The sequence below is a fragment of the Oenanthe melanoleuca genome, chromosome 1, assembly GCF_029582105.1.
Source record: "Oenanthe melanoleuca isolate GR-GAL-2019-014 chromosome 1, OMel1.0, whole genome shotgun sequence".
In the NCBI taxonomy this organism is placed as follows: domain Eukaryota; kingdom Metazoa; phylum Chordata; class Aves; order Passeriformes; family Muscicapidae; genus Oenanthe; species Oenanthe melanoleuca.
The window spans coordinates 87,851,880-87,868,661 of NC_079333.1; the positions used below are offsets into that span (position 1 = coordinate 87,851,880).

Here is a 16,782-nt window from a genome sequence, read left to right on the forward strand (position 1 = left end):
GCTTTGACTGTGTAAGGTTCAAAATAAAACTTCAGCAGAAGGATGAAGCCTGTAGGAAGAAAAGCTGAAGGCACATGAGCAAGAAAGAAAGAAAAATCACAAATACATTATCTTTCAAAAGTAGATTTTTATAGAAGTGGGTTTCTTTCCTTCAGTTGTTTACTTCTAAGTAACAGGACGTGTTGAGTAAATTTTTGTTTGGTTTGGGGTTTTTTTCTTGTTCATTTTCTTGTAGGAAATCTCTCATTATTTATAACACAAAGCACCAATTCAAAGTCAGCATGGGAGTCAAAATCCCATATTCTAGGAATTCAGACCAAGGAAGTGAGAGCACCCCAAATGTGACAGACAAGCAAACAGAATAGGGAGTTTTCTGCACACTTACTGCTAATTCAGAAGCCAGTCTATACAATGAACTGGAGTGGGGAAGTGTGAGCTTCTGAGCATTAATCATTGCTGTGAAGGATGTTCAGTAAATAAAATCAAGCTTAAACAAAAAGCATTAGAACTTATAATGAATCAACCAACCATCAATCTATAACCCAAGGCAAGATATTCTGCAAATACACCCTCTCCTTCAAAACTCACCATTTGATTTAATTTCTCGTACGTAGTTACTTGGAAACCACCCTGTTTTTCCATTTAAAGTTCCTTCCCACCAGCCTCCTTCTTCCACTCTTGTAACATGAATAATGTCGCCTTTTGAAAAAGAAAGTTCATCTTCATTTGTCTGTTGAAAATTAAATTTGGCTCTCACCACCAACTGATGGTTGCCGTTATCTGTCATGTCCTAGTAAATGAAAACAAAGAATAAAATTATCGTTGGAGATTTAAAGAATATTTTCATGAGCAAAACAGAAATGTCCATAAAATTGAAATAGCCTTTCCTCCACACAAACAGTACCCACACATTTTTACTCAAAAGCCTTTATAAGGAGCGATTTAGCATTTCCAGTATTTGTCATTTTTAATCTATAGGGTTTTATCACACATGAGAGTATATATTTTTACTTATTACAGCCCCTTCAAATCAGAAGGGGCTAACAGAACTAAAATGAGAATAATTATTGCTCTCTAAAACAATAAAAAACATACATTTTCTATAATTTGCATAAATCGAAACTGCCTTTGATAACTGCAAAGAAACAAGGCTTTACATTAGAGAGTTTTTTCCTAAAATTCTCTGTGCTGCAAGGAGGGAGAAACTGAGTTTGGTTTAATTTAATTTTGGATCTACTGAGAGTTTGCTGATCAAAACCTTTTCCTTTTACTTTTTCCTGTAACAGATCAGGTCAGTGGCTTCCACAGCTTAAGGTACAAATCTCAATGGCCTGCCAATAAAAGTGTTCTTTCAAAAAACCTATGAAAGATTAATGCAACTTACCTTAAATAAGTACTCCCAAATAATTTCCCTCAAGGTTAGCAAAGCTGGAAGCCTGAAGCTGTGCTGGAAGTCAGACTTGCAGCTGTCCATACACACTGTGTATGCATGCTCATTCCCTACCACAGATGGTAGATTATCACTCTGTCCTAACATCTGAATGCTCTTAGAAGTAACTAATAAGTCTTTTGAATTAATGATTTTCAAATTCAGCATTTTGTCCTTGGATGTCAATTTTGGCTATCTGCACCATTCAAGCATTTCATGAGAGTTTGGGTAAACCTCTAGGCTAAAAAAGTGCAATATTTGGACAACTTTAAAAACACTGCACTGGAACTGAGAGATCAGATTGCACTGAACTACAAATCATGTTTGTCTCTATCATAACTAAGGATCAATACCTGTACAGCTAAAAAAATAGCTTAGTGAGAAAATGACTGTGTAAACAGTCCTAGTCAGTTATCCAGGTCGAAGACTTTCTACATGTTGCTTGTATAGTTGAGGTGATGAAAAGACTGCATGTTGTCACTAGGATCTTACAGCATGTCAGCTAAATTCATAAATCCAGCAATCATGTTATTGTATCACAACTCAATATGACCTTCATCAGAGTTAGCAGCTGAGAAGCTGTAGGAAAATGAGGACATACACAACTTTGAAAACATGCAGAAAGCCCCAAAATCATCTAAGTCCAAGTGTCTCTGCCTTAGTCCTCTGCTTGTACATTATGTGCTTTCATCCTCTCTGCTCAACAAGAGAAAATGTTTCGGTAGAGTAAACGGTAAAAAGCCACAAAATAAGCAGAAACATTGCACAGTGATATCAACTACAAACCCTTGGCCCTGCCAGTACAGCTTTCCAGCAGAGGAAATGAGTACAAACTTGGTGAGAATGGTTCCAAACAGATCATATACACCAACAAAACTAAACAAGGAATTTCCTGGATTTGGCCACTCACTCTTTTGCCCTCCTTCTTTGCACTTCTCTGGTCTAACTTTGCACAGAGTAACTCAGATCACCAAAGTGACAGAAACACTGAAAACTCTGATTACTTCAGCGATCCAGCTAACAGCTAGTCCCACCAACTGCTGCATCTGCAAAACTGAGTGGGCTGTGAACAGCAGAAAGGGAGTTCGAGTTAGTGACCTAGGGCACATCTTGCACAGGCTCTGCTACTAGAGAAAACACATTACACCACACCTACGAAAGTCATGGATAAAGCAGCTTTCATTAGGGATATGAACCCTCCTTGCAAACCTTCAGTGACTAAAAATATGTCTTATCACAATTTCCATGAGGTATGCAACCCTGATTTCAGCTGTCCTATAAAACAATGGCCCCATACGACTCAGGAGGCAAGTTGAAGGATCAACCTTGAAACATAACAGAAAACAGAACAACTATCACTACTGCCAACATTAAAATTATCACCTTCACAGAGGTTTGAATAACCTTCAATCATCACCACTAAACTCAGAGAGAAAATGAGATTTTTGCCTTTGGAAAAGCAAGACCTTACAGTGAAAAAGAAAACAAATCCAGGAAGATACTGTCTATGCAGACAATATGGAACACTAAAAGAGGAAAAAATAGTTCTAAGTTCACAAAAAGCTGCATGTATTTTGAAACAACATATGAAAAGCTGCAAAAACAAACTCACAGGCTAAAAATACAGAACTGAAAGAGAGGAAACAGTTACTTTGCTGCACTATAATTTACTTACAAAACTCATTAAAAACAGAAAGAGGAAAAGAAAGGGGGGAAAATATATCACACCACAGCATGTTTCATTGATCCAGAACTTACCAAACTCCGATACTGTCCCTGAAAGAGTTTTGAAGTTCTGCTGTGTGAAGACTGGGATCCCAAAGAATCAAAGGATTTTATCCGATGAGATGAAGGACGTGCACATACAGAGTCACTGCCCAGCCCTATGTCTGTGAGAGGGTGGGAAAAAAAGTAAATATTAGATACCTCTGTAAAATTCACGTGCTTAAAGCAGATTTGAGGTATCTGCAGTTACTCAGTAATTCAAGATTTCAAAAATGATAGCAATAAATAATCTGAAATCCTGAGACACTGACAATTTCATCTCCACACAGACAAGAAAACAACTTGGCCTGTTTAGAAAAAGGAGGGTTAGGGTTGTATTTCTCTATTCCTACTCACTACCAGCCTATTTAAAGGTAATTAGCCAGCATCATTTTAGCTAGTAGCCAAGAATTTTGAATGCATAAAACTTGCTTGAAGTGAATCCAGCCACATCTGTTTCTTAGCTCTTCCCACAGCCCCCCATCCCCTTTCTCAATTAAAACATTCCTTCCACTGTCTTTTTTCCTACATTCCTTAGCCTCATCTTATTTTTTTTTTGCCAACTAAGCTATTTTTCCTCCCTTAGAGGGAGGACTAGGAATAGAAGAAAGGAAAATGCTGCTTCTCAAGTAAACAACACCCTCCCAAAACATTTCCCTTTGTCTCTCCTCTGAGAAGCACACCCATGTGAAATGTTCACCTGATGGGTTGTGTGCCACCAGGGGGTCCCTTGAGGGCTGGGAGGCACTGAGGGAGCAGCAGGACAGGGCTCATCCCACCATCCCAGCCAGAGTGGGGCAGCTGGGGGCACCAGGGCAGCCCCAGCCCTGGACACTGGGCTGGCACCTCCCTGGGATGGGATGCTGCCAGCCAACAAGGGGCTTAGGGAGCCACAGCCAGCCAGGGGCTGCACCAAAAGCAGCTCCCAAGATCCAGGTTCAGTGCTGGCTGCAGCCTCCTTCCTTGATCCCACCACTCCAGACATTAATAGTTCCATGGAGTGAAAACCCACCCAAGTCTTTCATCAGTAACCATGCCCATTACTCACGTGCCCCATATTGTAGGAAGGCCTATCTCAGAAGAAACTGTGTAGGTATGCCTGAAATTTTTGCAGACCCACATGGAGATCTGAAAGCTATCTTCCAATACTAGAGCACAGAGAGAGTCTAAAACTCCTGCTACACAATTACCCAGTTAATCAAAATTGTTTGGAAGAACAAGAAGGTTTATGCTTGCTCCTAGGAATGAGACAACACCACAGCTTGCATGTGGTTTTGATTTTTGGTTTCCATACCACCACCATGACAAGGATCAGCCCAGGTACCTTCTAAGCAGCTGCAGTTGTGGCTTTTGGACATACACATTAATCCACAGACATCTGGACAAAACAGCCACACTTTTTCTCACCTGAACAACAGCAAAGGCAGCAATGGCCAGTGTAGAGCAGTTTTACACTACACTGGTTTGCATCTGCACTTACACTTGAGATGAGGGGCAGTATCTCTGACTGGTCTAAACAGCTTCAAAAAAGTAAATGATATTACTCCATACCCATTTATTAAAACTAAGATTTGGTTGCAAAACTTAATTTTAAGGGGTGCTTTCTAATGCAAGGAACAAAATAAGCCACCAAAACCACAAAATCTCTTGAAACAGACTAGAGAGATTGTAAATGTGACAAGATACCTACCTCATTAGTATTAAATCAAATAACACTTATGCATCACTGACTTTTCTATCACCTTCCTTTTCTTCCTCTCACAAAAATTGACACATATGGTTCAATTTTTAGACTCTCTCAGACTCTTGATGACCAGTACTGAAACTTACTGGTGATGGTGGAACAGGAAGAAACCAAAAGGGCCAATGTTAACAATTCTTGACTGTTCCAGGGTCCAGTTGGCATAATTTACAATTTTCAAGTTTACATCCTAAAATGATGGATGTACACCTCTTACCTGTCTTATTTCTACAGCTCTCTCCCCCACTCCCACCAAAAAACTTGAGGTGAGTGGTTCATGACTCTTAACTGCTAAATGAATTAAAAAAGTGGCTTAAGAGATCAAAGACGTTGGACATCCTTTTGTTATTGGCAAGAAAGGATAGCACTGGGAAATGCAGGCTGGGGAAGGCAAAAATGTTGCCAAGCTGTTCAAACAGGAGAATGACAGAATGAAGCAAAAGTCAACTTTAGTATTTCAAACTTGCAGGAAAATAAAATAAAATTTAAAAAAACCTTTTTAGGGTTTTTTTAAGCCCTTTTCCTAAATTGCTTACCAGCTTAAAGGCTCAGCCTTAAGCTCTACCACAAAGCTTCCTTCTGCAGAAGACACAACTAGAGAACCCAGAGTCACTGCAAAGTTTTAAAAACATGAACTTCAACAAAAGTTCTTTTAAAATGCTGCATATGTTCACCTCACCATGGGTACAGCACAGGTATAAACATACACTGATGCAAGGAGAAAGCAGCAGTAAGCCAGCACAAGACAGGGCAGTCTACTTACCTGCAGTCACCTTATTTAAAGCCACAAGAGAGCTAAGAACTTTGCTGAAATTCTGTCCCTGATACAGGTCATTTGCATCAAAAGTCTGAAAAAGAACAAAAAACACATAGTTTAGTCACAGAAACAAGCCTTCAAGCTTGTACATACAAACCACGATTGCACTATCAAGGTATCAGTCTCTTACTGGCTGTACCAGTAAAACTGTGGGGTCTTAAAAAAAAGTAAAAAAATCACAACAAACTATGGCACTTTTAAATGGAAAGACAATATAGCAAAAGCTGCCTTTGAAAAAAACTGAAGAACAGAGAAAGTAAAAAAAAAAAAAAAAAGAAAAAGAAAAAAAAAAATCAAGTATCATGCAAGTTACAAGAAAGTTGAATAAAACAAGTATCAGAAGAAGTAGTTTTCCTAAGACATTTTGGACAAAACAAAATTACTGGGTATTATTACTCCTGGCATACTCTTCTTTTTCTGTAGCAGTGCAAGGCATTGATTTTTCATAATGTACTTTGAAAATAACTACAAATACTTTAAGAAGTACTACAACCTACATGCTATCTCTTTACAAGACACAGAGGAAAGCAGCATTCCTGAACTTTAATGAATTTTAAAAATAATTAAATTGCTGGATAGGTTAGATCAAGTATGAGGTTTGGGGAGGGGACAGATGAAAGGAGAGGTTTATTTTATTTTTATTTTTTAACTGTGGTAATGCGATCCAAACTTGAACTATCTTGCAGAAAACACTCCAGCAACTTTCAAGCACTGGGTGAAGACATTAAACATCTGGATTTTTTGGGGAAAAGTGGACATTTTTCAAGAAAAGGAAAAAACCCCACAAACCCATATTTGCCTTAGGTCATGGAAACACTCATCCAAAGTCTCATGAAAATACCTCTTGCAACAGATTCTGCATAGGTTGAAAGGACTCACAGTACTCCTTTGTGCAAGACTAGAAAGCTGACAATAAAAGACAGCTGCTACAGTTCTTCCAACTGATTTAAGAAACAGAAAGAGATTTTGTTTTCTGCAATGGAGCAGTTTTTATCTAAAAAGTCAACAAAAACCTGTTCACTTTCCTGATAACAGACCCATCCCACAGACACTATCAGAAAGTCCTTACCCCAGAAAACAGCCTTCATAGACAGGAGAGGAAAAACTCATAATCCCAGGGGAGAAGCAAGAAAGGAACAAAGAAAGGCTAGTTTAACCCAAGAGAAGTGAAAATGTTAACAAAAGCTATGAAAGTAACCACAGAAGGGGCTGCCAGACCAGTTCTGACTGGTGATGTAATATCACAGGAAAGGTAGAACAGATTTAGGAAACATTTAATGACCGTGTTAGTCAATAAAACAAAAAAAAAAAACCACACCAAAACCTCCCAATGCATCCACTGCACACATAAACATGCTCAGTTCCCCCTCCTCAGACTGAGGATCATCTCTGGTCCCAGAAAGCAGCAGTTCTGTCTGAGTTCTACAGTTCAACATCTCTCAAGCTCAAGTAGCATTTGCACAGCTCAGAAAAGCAATGCCACAAATACACACAGCATCAAGCAGGCAGAAACACACACCAGTATACTCCAAGCAGTTACTGCTCACATAAATTATGTCAAATAGCTATTTCAATAGCTATATTCTAGTTTCACTAGACTACAGATAATTTTAAAACCTTCTCTTAGTTATTTGAAGCTGTAAGGAAAAGCACCAGGGGATTGCCTAGATGTGAATTTTCCTCAAACACAAGGAGTATTAAAAGACAGTGTACAAAAAAAAGGCATTAAGGAAATAAAAAAAATCTGATTTAACAAAAAGACATGATAGATTTTATTAACAGCATAATTTATAGTCAAAACCAGGCTGGAGATCAGCTTAACCACTATTCAAATTGGGGGAAAAATGAAGCTGCTATGGAACAAGAAAGTATTAAGAGTGTGAAACTTCCATTGTTACTACATGCTTACTGTGGTAGTTTTTTAACAAGTAAACTTGCAATGTGAACAGAATCACAAAAGCCTACCTCTGATCCTAAAAAAATTAAATTCACGAGACAGGTGCTCATACAGAAATCAGAACTGGATCAGAAAGGGACAACAAAGGGGAAAGAGAATGACTAAGAAAGGGAACATTTAAAGAAAAAAAAGGTTAAAAATTATAGCTTAAACTTACAAAAACTTAAAAACAACCCAACCCTAAATCCATTTTAAGCTCACCTTCATTCTGGATTCTGACAGAGCCAAGAGCTCTCCAAAGTCAGGCTAACTTGAGAACAAAAGGTTGAAAGGAAGCTCATTTCCTGCTATGCTCAGACTATAGGGGATACCAAGAACAATTTGATTGGATCATCCCAACACGTATGGTGCCATAAAAAAACCTGTATCCAGGACATGCACCCAGTCTGCTCCACAGGAAACAACACAATGGGAGGATGCAAGGAACATTTGCTTCCTTGTGATTTTACATGAAGCAATCCTGACAGGAAGCCACCCTCAGCAGCTCATGGCCAGTATGTTCAGCCTACAATAAAGGGGGAGGGGGACATGACACCCTCCAGAGGGATCTTCTCCTAACACAGCAAATGTTCAAGAAATAACTAACCTAGAGAGGTAAAAGTTGAGGGAAATAACATAAGTTTTGAGGATAGTTCTTGATTATAAGCCCCTTGTCTCAAAAAAAAAAAAAAAAAAGAAAAAAAAAAAAGAAAAAGACACCACCAAAACAAAACAAAACAAAAAACCTCTGCCTACACCCTTCTTCCATGTTAGTGGAGGTTTGCTCATTTCACAATATATTTGAAAATTCTGAGTGAGAATATCAAGTAGGCAGAGAAAACAGTCTACTCCAGGTTCTCAAGAGAAGTCTGACTTGCATGTGGCCTTTAATCCTCATTCTGGTAATTATGGACAAATCAGCTGTGTAACTGATTCTCAAAATTTATCATGATGTTGAAAAGAGTAACTTTTCATTCAGTGTCACTGCATGACAAACAACCCCTCTCCACCATCCAGTACTCCCAATTCTTCAGTTGCAAAAATCAAACCTGAATTTTGAGATCCAAGTATCAAGCAAAACTGTTTTTATAACACAATATGTTACCAAATAATAAGGTCTGCATGCTAAATTGCCTTCTATAATACTGGCATAACCCCACTTTCTAATCACAGCAGAAGTACAACATGAATTCAAACTTGTACAACCTTACAGCTCTTTAAACCTAAAAACAAACACTTACAAAGGTATTACTTTGTAAATATTAATATTTGTCTTTTGAACAGTATGCAACAGGTATATATGGACATTAAACAAGGCTTTATAGAAAAAAATATTTCCAATATGCCCTCGACTTCCAGGCACACAAAATGTATAAGTCTGTAAAGACTCCACTTGTGATGAAATTCATCCTCTTGTTCATTCAATCCTTACCTTCCACCAAGAGTCAGATTAAACATCAGTAGGAATACAAGAATAAAACTGTAATATATCAGTTCAGGTGGAGACCCAGCTAAGCCAAATCTTTTGAACAAACTATTTAACTGTTTTTAAATACCACAGGATTGCCCACATGCACATACACCTTACATGAGCATCAAGATGAGAGGAGGAGAATGGGGTGATGCTCAGAGTGATGGTGTTTGTCTTCCCAGGTCACCACTTGGTGATGTGCCAGCAGTGATGTAGCCTGGCTTTCCTGGAGATAGCTGAACATCCATCTGCCTACCCATGGGAACTAATTCCTTGTTGTGCTTTGCTGGCATGCACAGCTTCAGCTGTGCCCACTACACTGCCTTTATCTCAACTGGTGAGTTCTTTCTCACTTTTACCATTCCAAATCTCTCCCCACCCCACCAGGGAAGAGTGAGAGTGCAGCTGCCTGGGGCTGCACTGCTGGATGGGGTTGAACCACAACAATATCCCAGATGGATGCTGTGTTCCAAAGGCAGACCAGGTCAGGCTAACAGTGACCTATAAAGAACACTATGCATAGCACTCAAGAGCTCTCTGGCACTTTTAGTCACTGACTGCCAAGGCTTGCCAACTGATCCTGGCTTCCCTTTCCCACACACCACGCTAATTCCAAACACAACAAGCCTGGTTTTCCACAACTTTATATGCATTTTCTGCCCCCAGATTTCAACTGGCTACACACTTTATTCATGACAATTTTATGACCTCTTCCAGGTCATTAATGCAATGTTACACAATGTGGTCGAGTAGCAATGGCAGCAAAACCCCTACAGCAAAATATACACTGGATGGTCATTCTGCATTTGGTATCATAATGAAGTTTATTAACAAGCCAGTTTTTTAACTCACTTCATGAGAGCCATTTTCATTTTCCATCACTGACATTTCTTTAGCACCAAACAAAACGCCTTAGAGATTGATTTCATCCACATACTGGCACTTCAACTACCACATCCACCCTCTGATTTTAAACAGGACTAAACTCTGCACGGATCTGCTTAAACTCCATAACATTCAAAATTAACTGAATGTATTATTAGGGCCATTTTAAGTCATCTAAATCACTAACCCTCAGTGGATGGAGGCTTCTGGTCAGTTTTCCCCATCTAATAGGAATAAGGAAATAAAACTAACACAACAATGCTTATCCCTTGTAGCCCAGTACCTACCAAAAGGAAAAAACACTACCAGAGAACTTGATGAAAGAAAAAGGAAATGAGAAAATAAAGTTGAAAATATACCTGGTGAAAGCAGATTACAGCATTCAGTAAGCCTGAAGCAAGGTTTTTTTGTTCAAATCAGTCCATTTTAAGGCCTCATGTAACCTTCACACTATTTCCCCCTTCTAGACCTTAAAGTCAGAATCCAGTTATGGAGGAAGTATTTTTAAAATAAAGGTATTTCACCTGATAAATAAAGGTCTACAACTGGAGAAGGGAAAAAAAAAAAAAAAATCTGGGTAGATCTGACACACACTTTCTTCAAATAGGTCTTCTAGGAACCTTAACTTGCGTGTATCCTTAAACCAGCAGAGCATCAGTAAGGTGCTATTTAACAGTCATAGCAAGAACAGTTCACATACTGGTTAAGAGTTAAATAGAGTAAAATAGAAATGTTTCTCCTTGCTAAGCTACTGCCTTGAACGTACATAGGCACATTGCTCTCAGTGAGTATTGCCACTTAAATCATCTGACAAAAATAGGTGACAGCTCTCTTTACAGCACTGCATCACCAACTGCAGCAGCTGAGGAGCACTGTGCAGCACAGATAGGGCAGCTGGGCTAACCTCACCAGCCAGCCCCCAAAAAAGCTGTGACCCTGGGCTGTGTGTACTGGACCAGCTCAGCTCTGCAGCCTCGGGCCCCTCGCACACAAGATGAGAAGGTTGGCTGGCTCACCGCAGGAAATGGGAGGAAATGAGCAGAGTGCCTCGACAAAGCACAGCGGGACATGACAACGTGTCACTCCACCTGCTCCCCTGCACACACTGCAGTGCTTTAGGACACAGGAGCATGAATAAAGAAGTGGCAGGGAAAAAAAACAACTCAAGATTAGAAACAGGTGATAGAAAAAAAAACACTAGGAATCCCAACACCTGGCTTTGTTGTGCCACCACCCCCAGTGTGGCACAATCCTTGGAGCAGCTGGCAAGAGGAAGCCACAGAGGCCATCCACAGTTCACCTTCCAGTGATGACACCTAATACACCCAAGCTGGAAAAAAAATCCTGTAGGTAAGCCCACATGCAAATCACAGATTTGTTCATTTAGTCTCACGTTAGGTCAGCTCTAAGTGGCACTGCAGCTATTATGCAGCAGCTGCTGCTCGAGCTGTGCATTATCATCTGAAAGCTGCAGCAGTAAAAGGAGAGATAAGAAAAGCAGGGAACTATGACAACTGAGAGGAAAGGAAGGGGTGAGGGGAGAAGAGATGATTACAAATGTTCTGGAAATCTCTATGAAGCATCCTGTTGCCCAAATGTAGCACTGCACAGCACAAAGGAGAGCTAAAAAAAAAAAAAATCAGTTCTGTCTCAAAAATTAAGAGTAAGATAAAAGGAAAGGTTTGAAAATAACAGACCTGCAGTACATTATTTCTGTAACATTTGGTAACATTTCACAGGAGAAACATCAGTGGTAAAGAATAAATAAAACTTAAGAGGTGGTCTGGAACAAATTTTGCTGCTCATATAAGCCTGTTCCTCAAAAATAAGAACCTAACTGTACTAAAAACACATCACCTAGAAAGCTTCAATTCCTGCAACTGGCAATACTTTTAAGACATAATATGTTATCTACAAAAACAAGCAGAACCAGCTGTAAAAATGTATATGGGAGTTTGTAGCGTCTGTGTGCACATCTGTGTGTGCATGCATCCAGATACATATTTAAAACACAAATCCAAAGAGGACAAAGGTTAAAAAAACCAGTTTAGAGTCCTAAAGCTTTCCAGCTCCAAGAATTTTTGCCCAAACCAGACACATCAAAGCACTACAGATTCTAGAGAGCATTAATTTCAAATACTAAACAACATTGTACCTAAGAAAGTGTTTCAAAGTAAACTTTAAACATTGCCAAAACTAAACATACACAGCATATTTTTCATCAACACAAGCAAAAATATCATTTAAAAAATAAACACAAAGAAATGCTACGTTTCCTTTTGGAGATGAACTGTACAATTTCTTAAGCTTTCCAAATCTGTTTTTAGAATGTAACTGCAAGTTAGCATCCTCAAATGCATTCTTTTGTAAGAAGTCATAAAATTTAGTATTTTTGAGCATAAACACCTAGTAGTAGCAAAGCAAGATGTAATTTAAAAAGGAGAAATAGAAAGATTAGCACTGCCTACACTTGTGTAAGTAAGAAAGCATAAGAACAAGCCTGTTCCAAATCTCTACCTGCACAGCAAAACAAAAACAAAACTACATTTATCACACCTTCATGCCAAAACACTTTCAAATTGCTTTGTAAGTTTTGGTTTAGAGATGATATCAAAGTGATAACCTCAGCTGACACAGAGAAAGACATTCAGTAGCACACAATATTAATACACAATTGAGTACCAAGCCCACACTCCTGGAACTACAGTCAAAAATAAAAGTTATTGGATTAAATTACCAAAGAAAAAAAAAAACTGAAGTTGAGCTGCCTCAACTCTTGCCAGTGGAACAGGTTACACCTACATGCTTGGCTGAAACACAGCAATTGCATAAGCACCTTCTAGTGCCAATGAAGGCACCTAAACAGGAAAATTGGCCAGAAACATACCCTGAGAAAGATTCAGCTCAGCAAAACCCACCTCTCTTCCTGATACACACAGACAACTATGTAAGCTACTCTCCTAAAATGAATGAGGAAACACAGCTGTGGAAATCCAGGCCAAAATGCAAAGGGAAACTATGTCCAAGTAAGAAGACACACAGCATTGAGAAAAAGAAAAAACAAGTATACATTTGGAAATACAGACAGCTCTGCTAACAAGCAGAGTAAGCAGTCAATGACAAAAATGGCAAAACTTAATTTTCACTAGTAACTGCACAAGGCAGACACTCCCAGCACATTTCATAAACAAGAACATGGTTAAATAGTCATTTTCTTGGAAAAAAATCACATGAGCAAGGTAAAGGATTTTCCCAAATGAAATAGACCGCAGAGAAGGAAAGCTGCTTCTAGATCTCACTGCTCTCCCCACAGCCCCCCATCACAAGAACAAAGCTAACATCTACTCCAGGACTGTGATGCTGATTCTGAGAGTAGACACATCTATTTCATTAAACCAGTGCCTTCTTGTATGAATAGTTCATTAAAGATCAATGTCACAGGAAAAATCCTTAGAAGTCAGTTTTTAGGGCTGCTCACAAGTCAGATGCTGGTAATCTGTTTGAGTAAAGTCTGTCAATAACTTGCAATTACAAAAAAACAGAAGATCTGGCAGATTTTTGCCTTCCATATCCATGTGATGTCTGTAACACAATCAACTGGGCACCATCCCAAGCCTGCAATTCCTCTTTGACATGAACAACTGCAAGTACTGAGAGTAGCTGGTCCCTTGAGTGGCCACACTGCTTTTTAAATCATAGTATTAGACTATGATTTTGGGAAGCTGCTCCTTCATTCCACAGCTTCTGCTACTTCAGACTCTGTTGGGCACCTATCTTTTTAACAACCCCATTCAACACTGATATGATGGAGCAGCATGAAGAACATAAGCCTTCCTTAGTTTCTAGGTACTAGATGACAGTAGTGTCCCACCTTCTCTTCCATAATCAAAGTCAAACTTTCAAGTAAGGTTACTGCAATTTCTTCCTGACTTTTTTTTTTTTTTCCTCAGTAATAAACTAAAAAGAAACAAGTAGTGAAAAAGCTGTAACGAAAGGACAATCTAAAATGAGGCACAAACTCCTGACCAACACTTTATGCTAATTAAAAGTACTGGAAGCACTGAAAAGGAAAAATGACCTGAAATAGATCAGTCAGCCAGAGTAGAAATCAAAATAACATGAAAGCAACAATGACAGTGATTAAGGCTACCAAAACAGGATGCCCAAAGGGCTTGGCCAGGATCTGGAAGTTACTGAACATAAGCACTCAATGAAACCATCTCTTTCCCAATGGCTGAACTGAGTAGTGACACAAATATTTTAAGTTTCTAAGAAAGAGGAAGTTGATATATTCAGGAAATTTTCAACTAGGTTTCAAATGTTACAAAGGGAGAGTCTGCTTCTGGCATACTTGAATCGTAGATTTGTTTTCTAAAATAAAAAACAAGTACACATCAGCTAAACTGTGAACATCTCCATACTCTTACCTAAAAACACAGGAAAGATGGCTTGCTACAACTGATTTCAGATCCCTTCTGTCTAGATGTATGTTCTGCCAACATTTCTCAACTAATTTCTGAAATATCAGCTTAGTTTCAAAAGTCATGCTGTGTGGAGAGATGAAGAAAGGCCCCTATAATGAAGCAAAAAGCTTAATTTATATAATGAAAATCTTTGAGAGAAAAAATAAATAAAAACTAGGAAAACCTGCTTTCAAAATAGGGATTGTTACCTGCAATCCAAATCTCCATTTGCAAAACAAATGGAGATCTCCATGAAGTCCAAGTACCACAGGCACACAGTAGGATTGCTGAGACAGACTTGTTTCAGAACAGCAGAGATCAGAGACACAGGCATGCCCAGAGCATGTCAGGGAGCAAGGGCTGGAGGTGGTGAAAGGAAGCATCTTATTGCAAAAGATTCTGTACTACATGAGGTTATCATCTCCTTCCTAAAATAGTCTGCTGGCTGCTTTACTACACTACCACGTGCTCCAACCACAACTTAAATGCCATCACATGCTCTCATTTCATCTGGAACAAATGTGTGCAGCCAAGTGATCAGATGATGCACAGATTCAGCATCAATGGAGAATGAACTACAGAGCATGAGCCAGAAGCACAGACTCACTGACCTCAAGCACACTTATTTCCCCCACTGTTTATCAGCTTGGAAGTCTCATTTTGCTGTGTGCACACATACTTCTTAAAATAAATATATTAACAAAAGAAACAGGAAAATCCTTGTATCATTAAATATGTACTAGTAGCAAAGAAGAAGACTGAAGGGGAATTGATATTCTGAAAATAGTCAGAATTTGACTAAGTGTGATTAAACAAGTTGGGGGTGGGGGGGGAAGTGAGAGAGGGGAATAAAGAGGGGAATAAAGAAATTCAAGAATTAAAGGGGGAAAAAAAGGAAAGGAAAACAGAAATGTTGCACCCTTCCGGTAAGAAGGGATTTAATCAGAAATCTCAATTGCTTCCTTAACTGTGGGAAGTGCCAAAAAATAAGAATAAAGGCTTTCTCTATTTTCATACAGCTTGTTGAAACTTTCATTTAATTTAGAACCACAAAATGGAAAAAAAGTAATTCTCAGGGAGCTAGCAGAAATGAACAAGCCTCAAAACCTACACTTCAGGTTTCAACTAAATTCATTTCAATACTTCCCTTTCAATATATTGGTTGAAGAACACAAAGCTGTACACAAATCTCTGAGCTACAGCTCCCCCCAGGCACACCCTTCTCGATCCACAGTTTACCATTATAACTCCAGCCAGTACAAATACTCTCAAAAGGGGCTAGGGCAAGATTTCAGGAGTAAAATCTCCCAGACTCTCTCTCACACCTCCTTATACTCTTTTCACTCAGGGGGCCATTAAAGTGAAAACTAATCCAGCAAGTGGAAAGCTTACTGCAAATTTCATGAGTTAAACTAATCCAGTATCAGACAAGGCCAGCACCTGAGCCAATGCATGGGAGAGAAATATCCTGACAGGGGGAAAAACAAACAAAACAAAAAATCCACCAAAAAACCCCTCCCACACACTTAAACTACAGTCCAGCCACAGCCAGTCATTCAGCATCATTCAGCAGTAAGTTTCTGTAAGAAATCCAAACTTAACATTTATGGGAATATCTATAAAAATTTCCACATTCCAAACTAATAAAATGCCTCTAACAGGTTACAAGCAGCCACAAAAATTCAATCCACACCAATTCTGCTTATTCATAGTAATGTCCAGGAATCCAATCAGAAAGAAATAAAGATAGTTCCTTGAAGGAAGTTATCTATTGCAAGAATTTGACAGCTCTGATTCATCAGGTGATATTCTATCTGATGGGCTTGGGTAGCCAAGCTGACAAGGACAGCTAGGGGTGATACTGTGAGCAGTCAGGCCCAACAGTTTATCTTAATTCCTTCTTAACAATCCCATCTCCACAGTCCAGGGTTCCTCCAGCCTCGTCACCTCCCCCATTGCCAGTGCCTTAACTTTAATGCCCTTTCCAAAACATGGTGTGAGCTCTTTGCTGATGGAACTGCTGCTCCTGGACAGGAGGAATTTATTTCTAGCAGAGGGCCATACACTCCTCCAGGCAGCAGCTAGGGATGCCATCTGTAGAACCAGTACAAGCACTTAAGAAAAATCAGTGACAGCCTATGCAGGCCCAAAACCTGCATCTCAGATTTGCCAATAGGGAAGAATAGAGAAAACCAAATATAACATAGCAATACTCCACAAAGGTTTTTGCCAACAGTTTGTCTCAGGGACTATCTGCATCTAAAGGTTTTTAATGG

General features: G+C 39.1%; 1 protein-coding gene across 5 annotated transcripts in view; it reads right to left on the reverse strand.

The window, feature by feature from the left end:
• ARHGEF7 (Rho guanine nucleotide exchange factor 7) overlaps positions 1 to 16,782 on the reverse strand; it is a 111,494-nt gene that overhangs the window by 60,292 nt on the left and 34,420 nt on the right. For 4 of the 5 annotated variants that reach the window (XM_056488544.1, XM_056488536.1, XM_056488572.1 and 1 more), the window contains exons 3-5: positions 5,698 to 5,782; positions 3,188 to 3,318; positions 589 to 790 (exon numbers count right to left, since the gene is read on the reverse strand). In XM_056488544.1, coding sequence (XP_056344519.1) covers positions 589 to 790; positions 3,188 to 3,318; positions 5,698 to 5,782 — 418 coding nt within the window. Of the gene's footprint in view, positions 1 to 588; positions 791 to 3,187; positions 3,319 to 5,697; positions 5,783 to 7,909; positions 7,984 to 16,782 lie in introns of those variants that run through there. The other variant, XM_056488563.1, reaches the window with a different exon arrangement.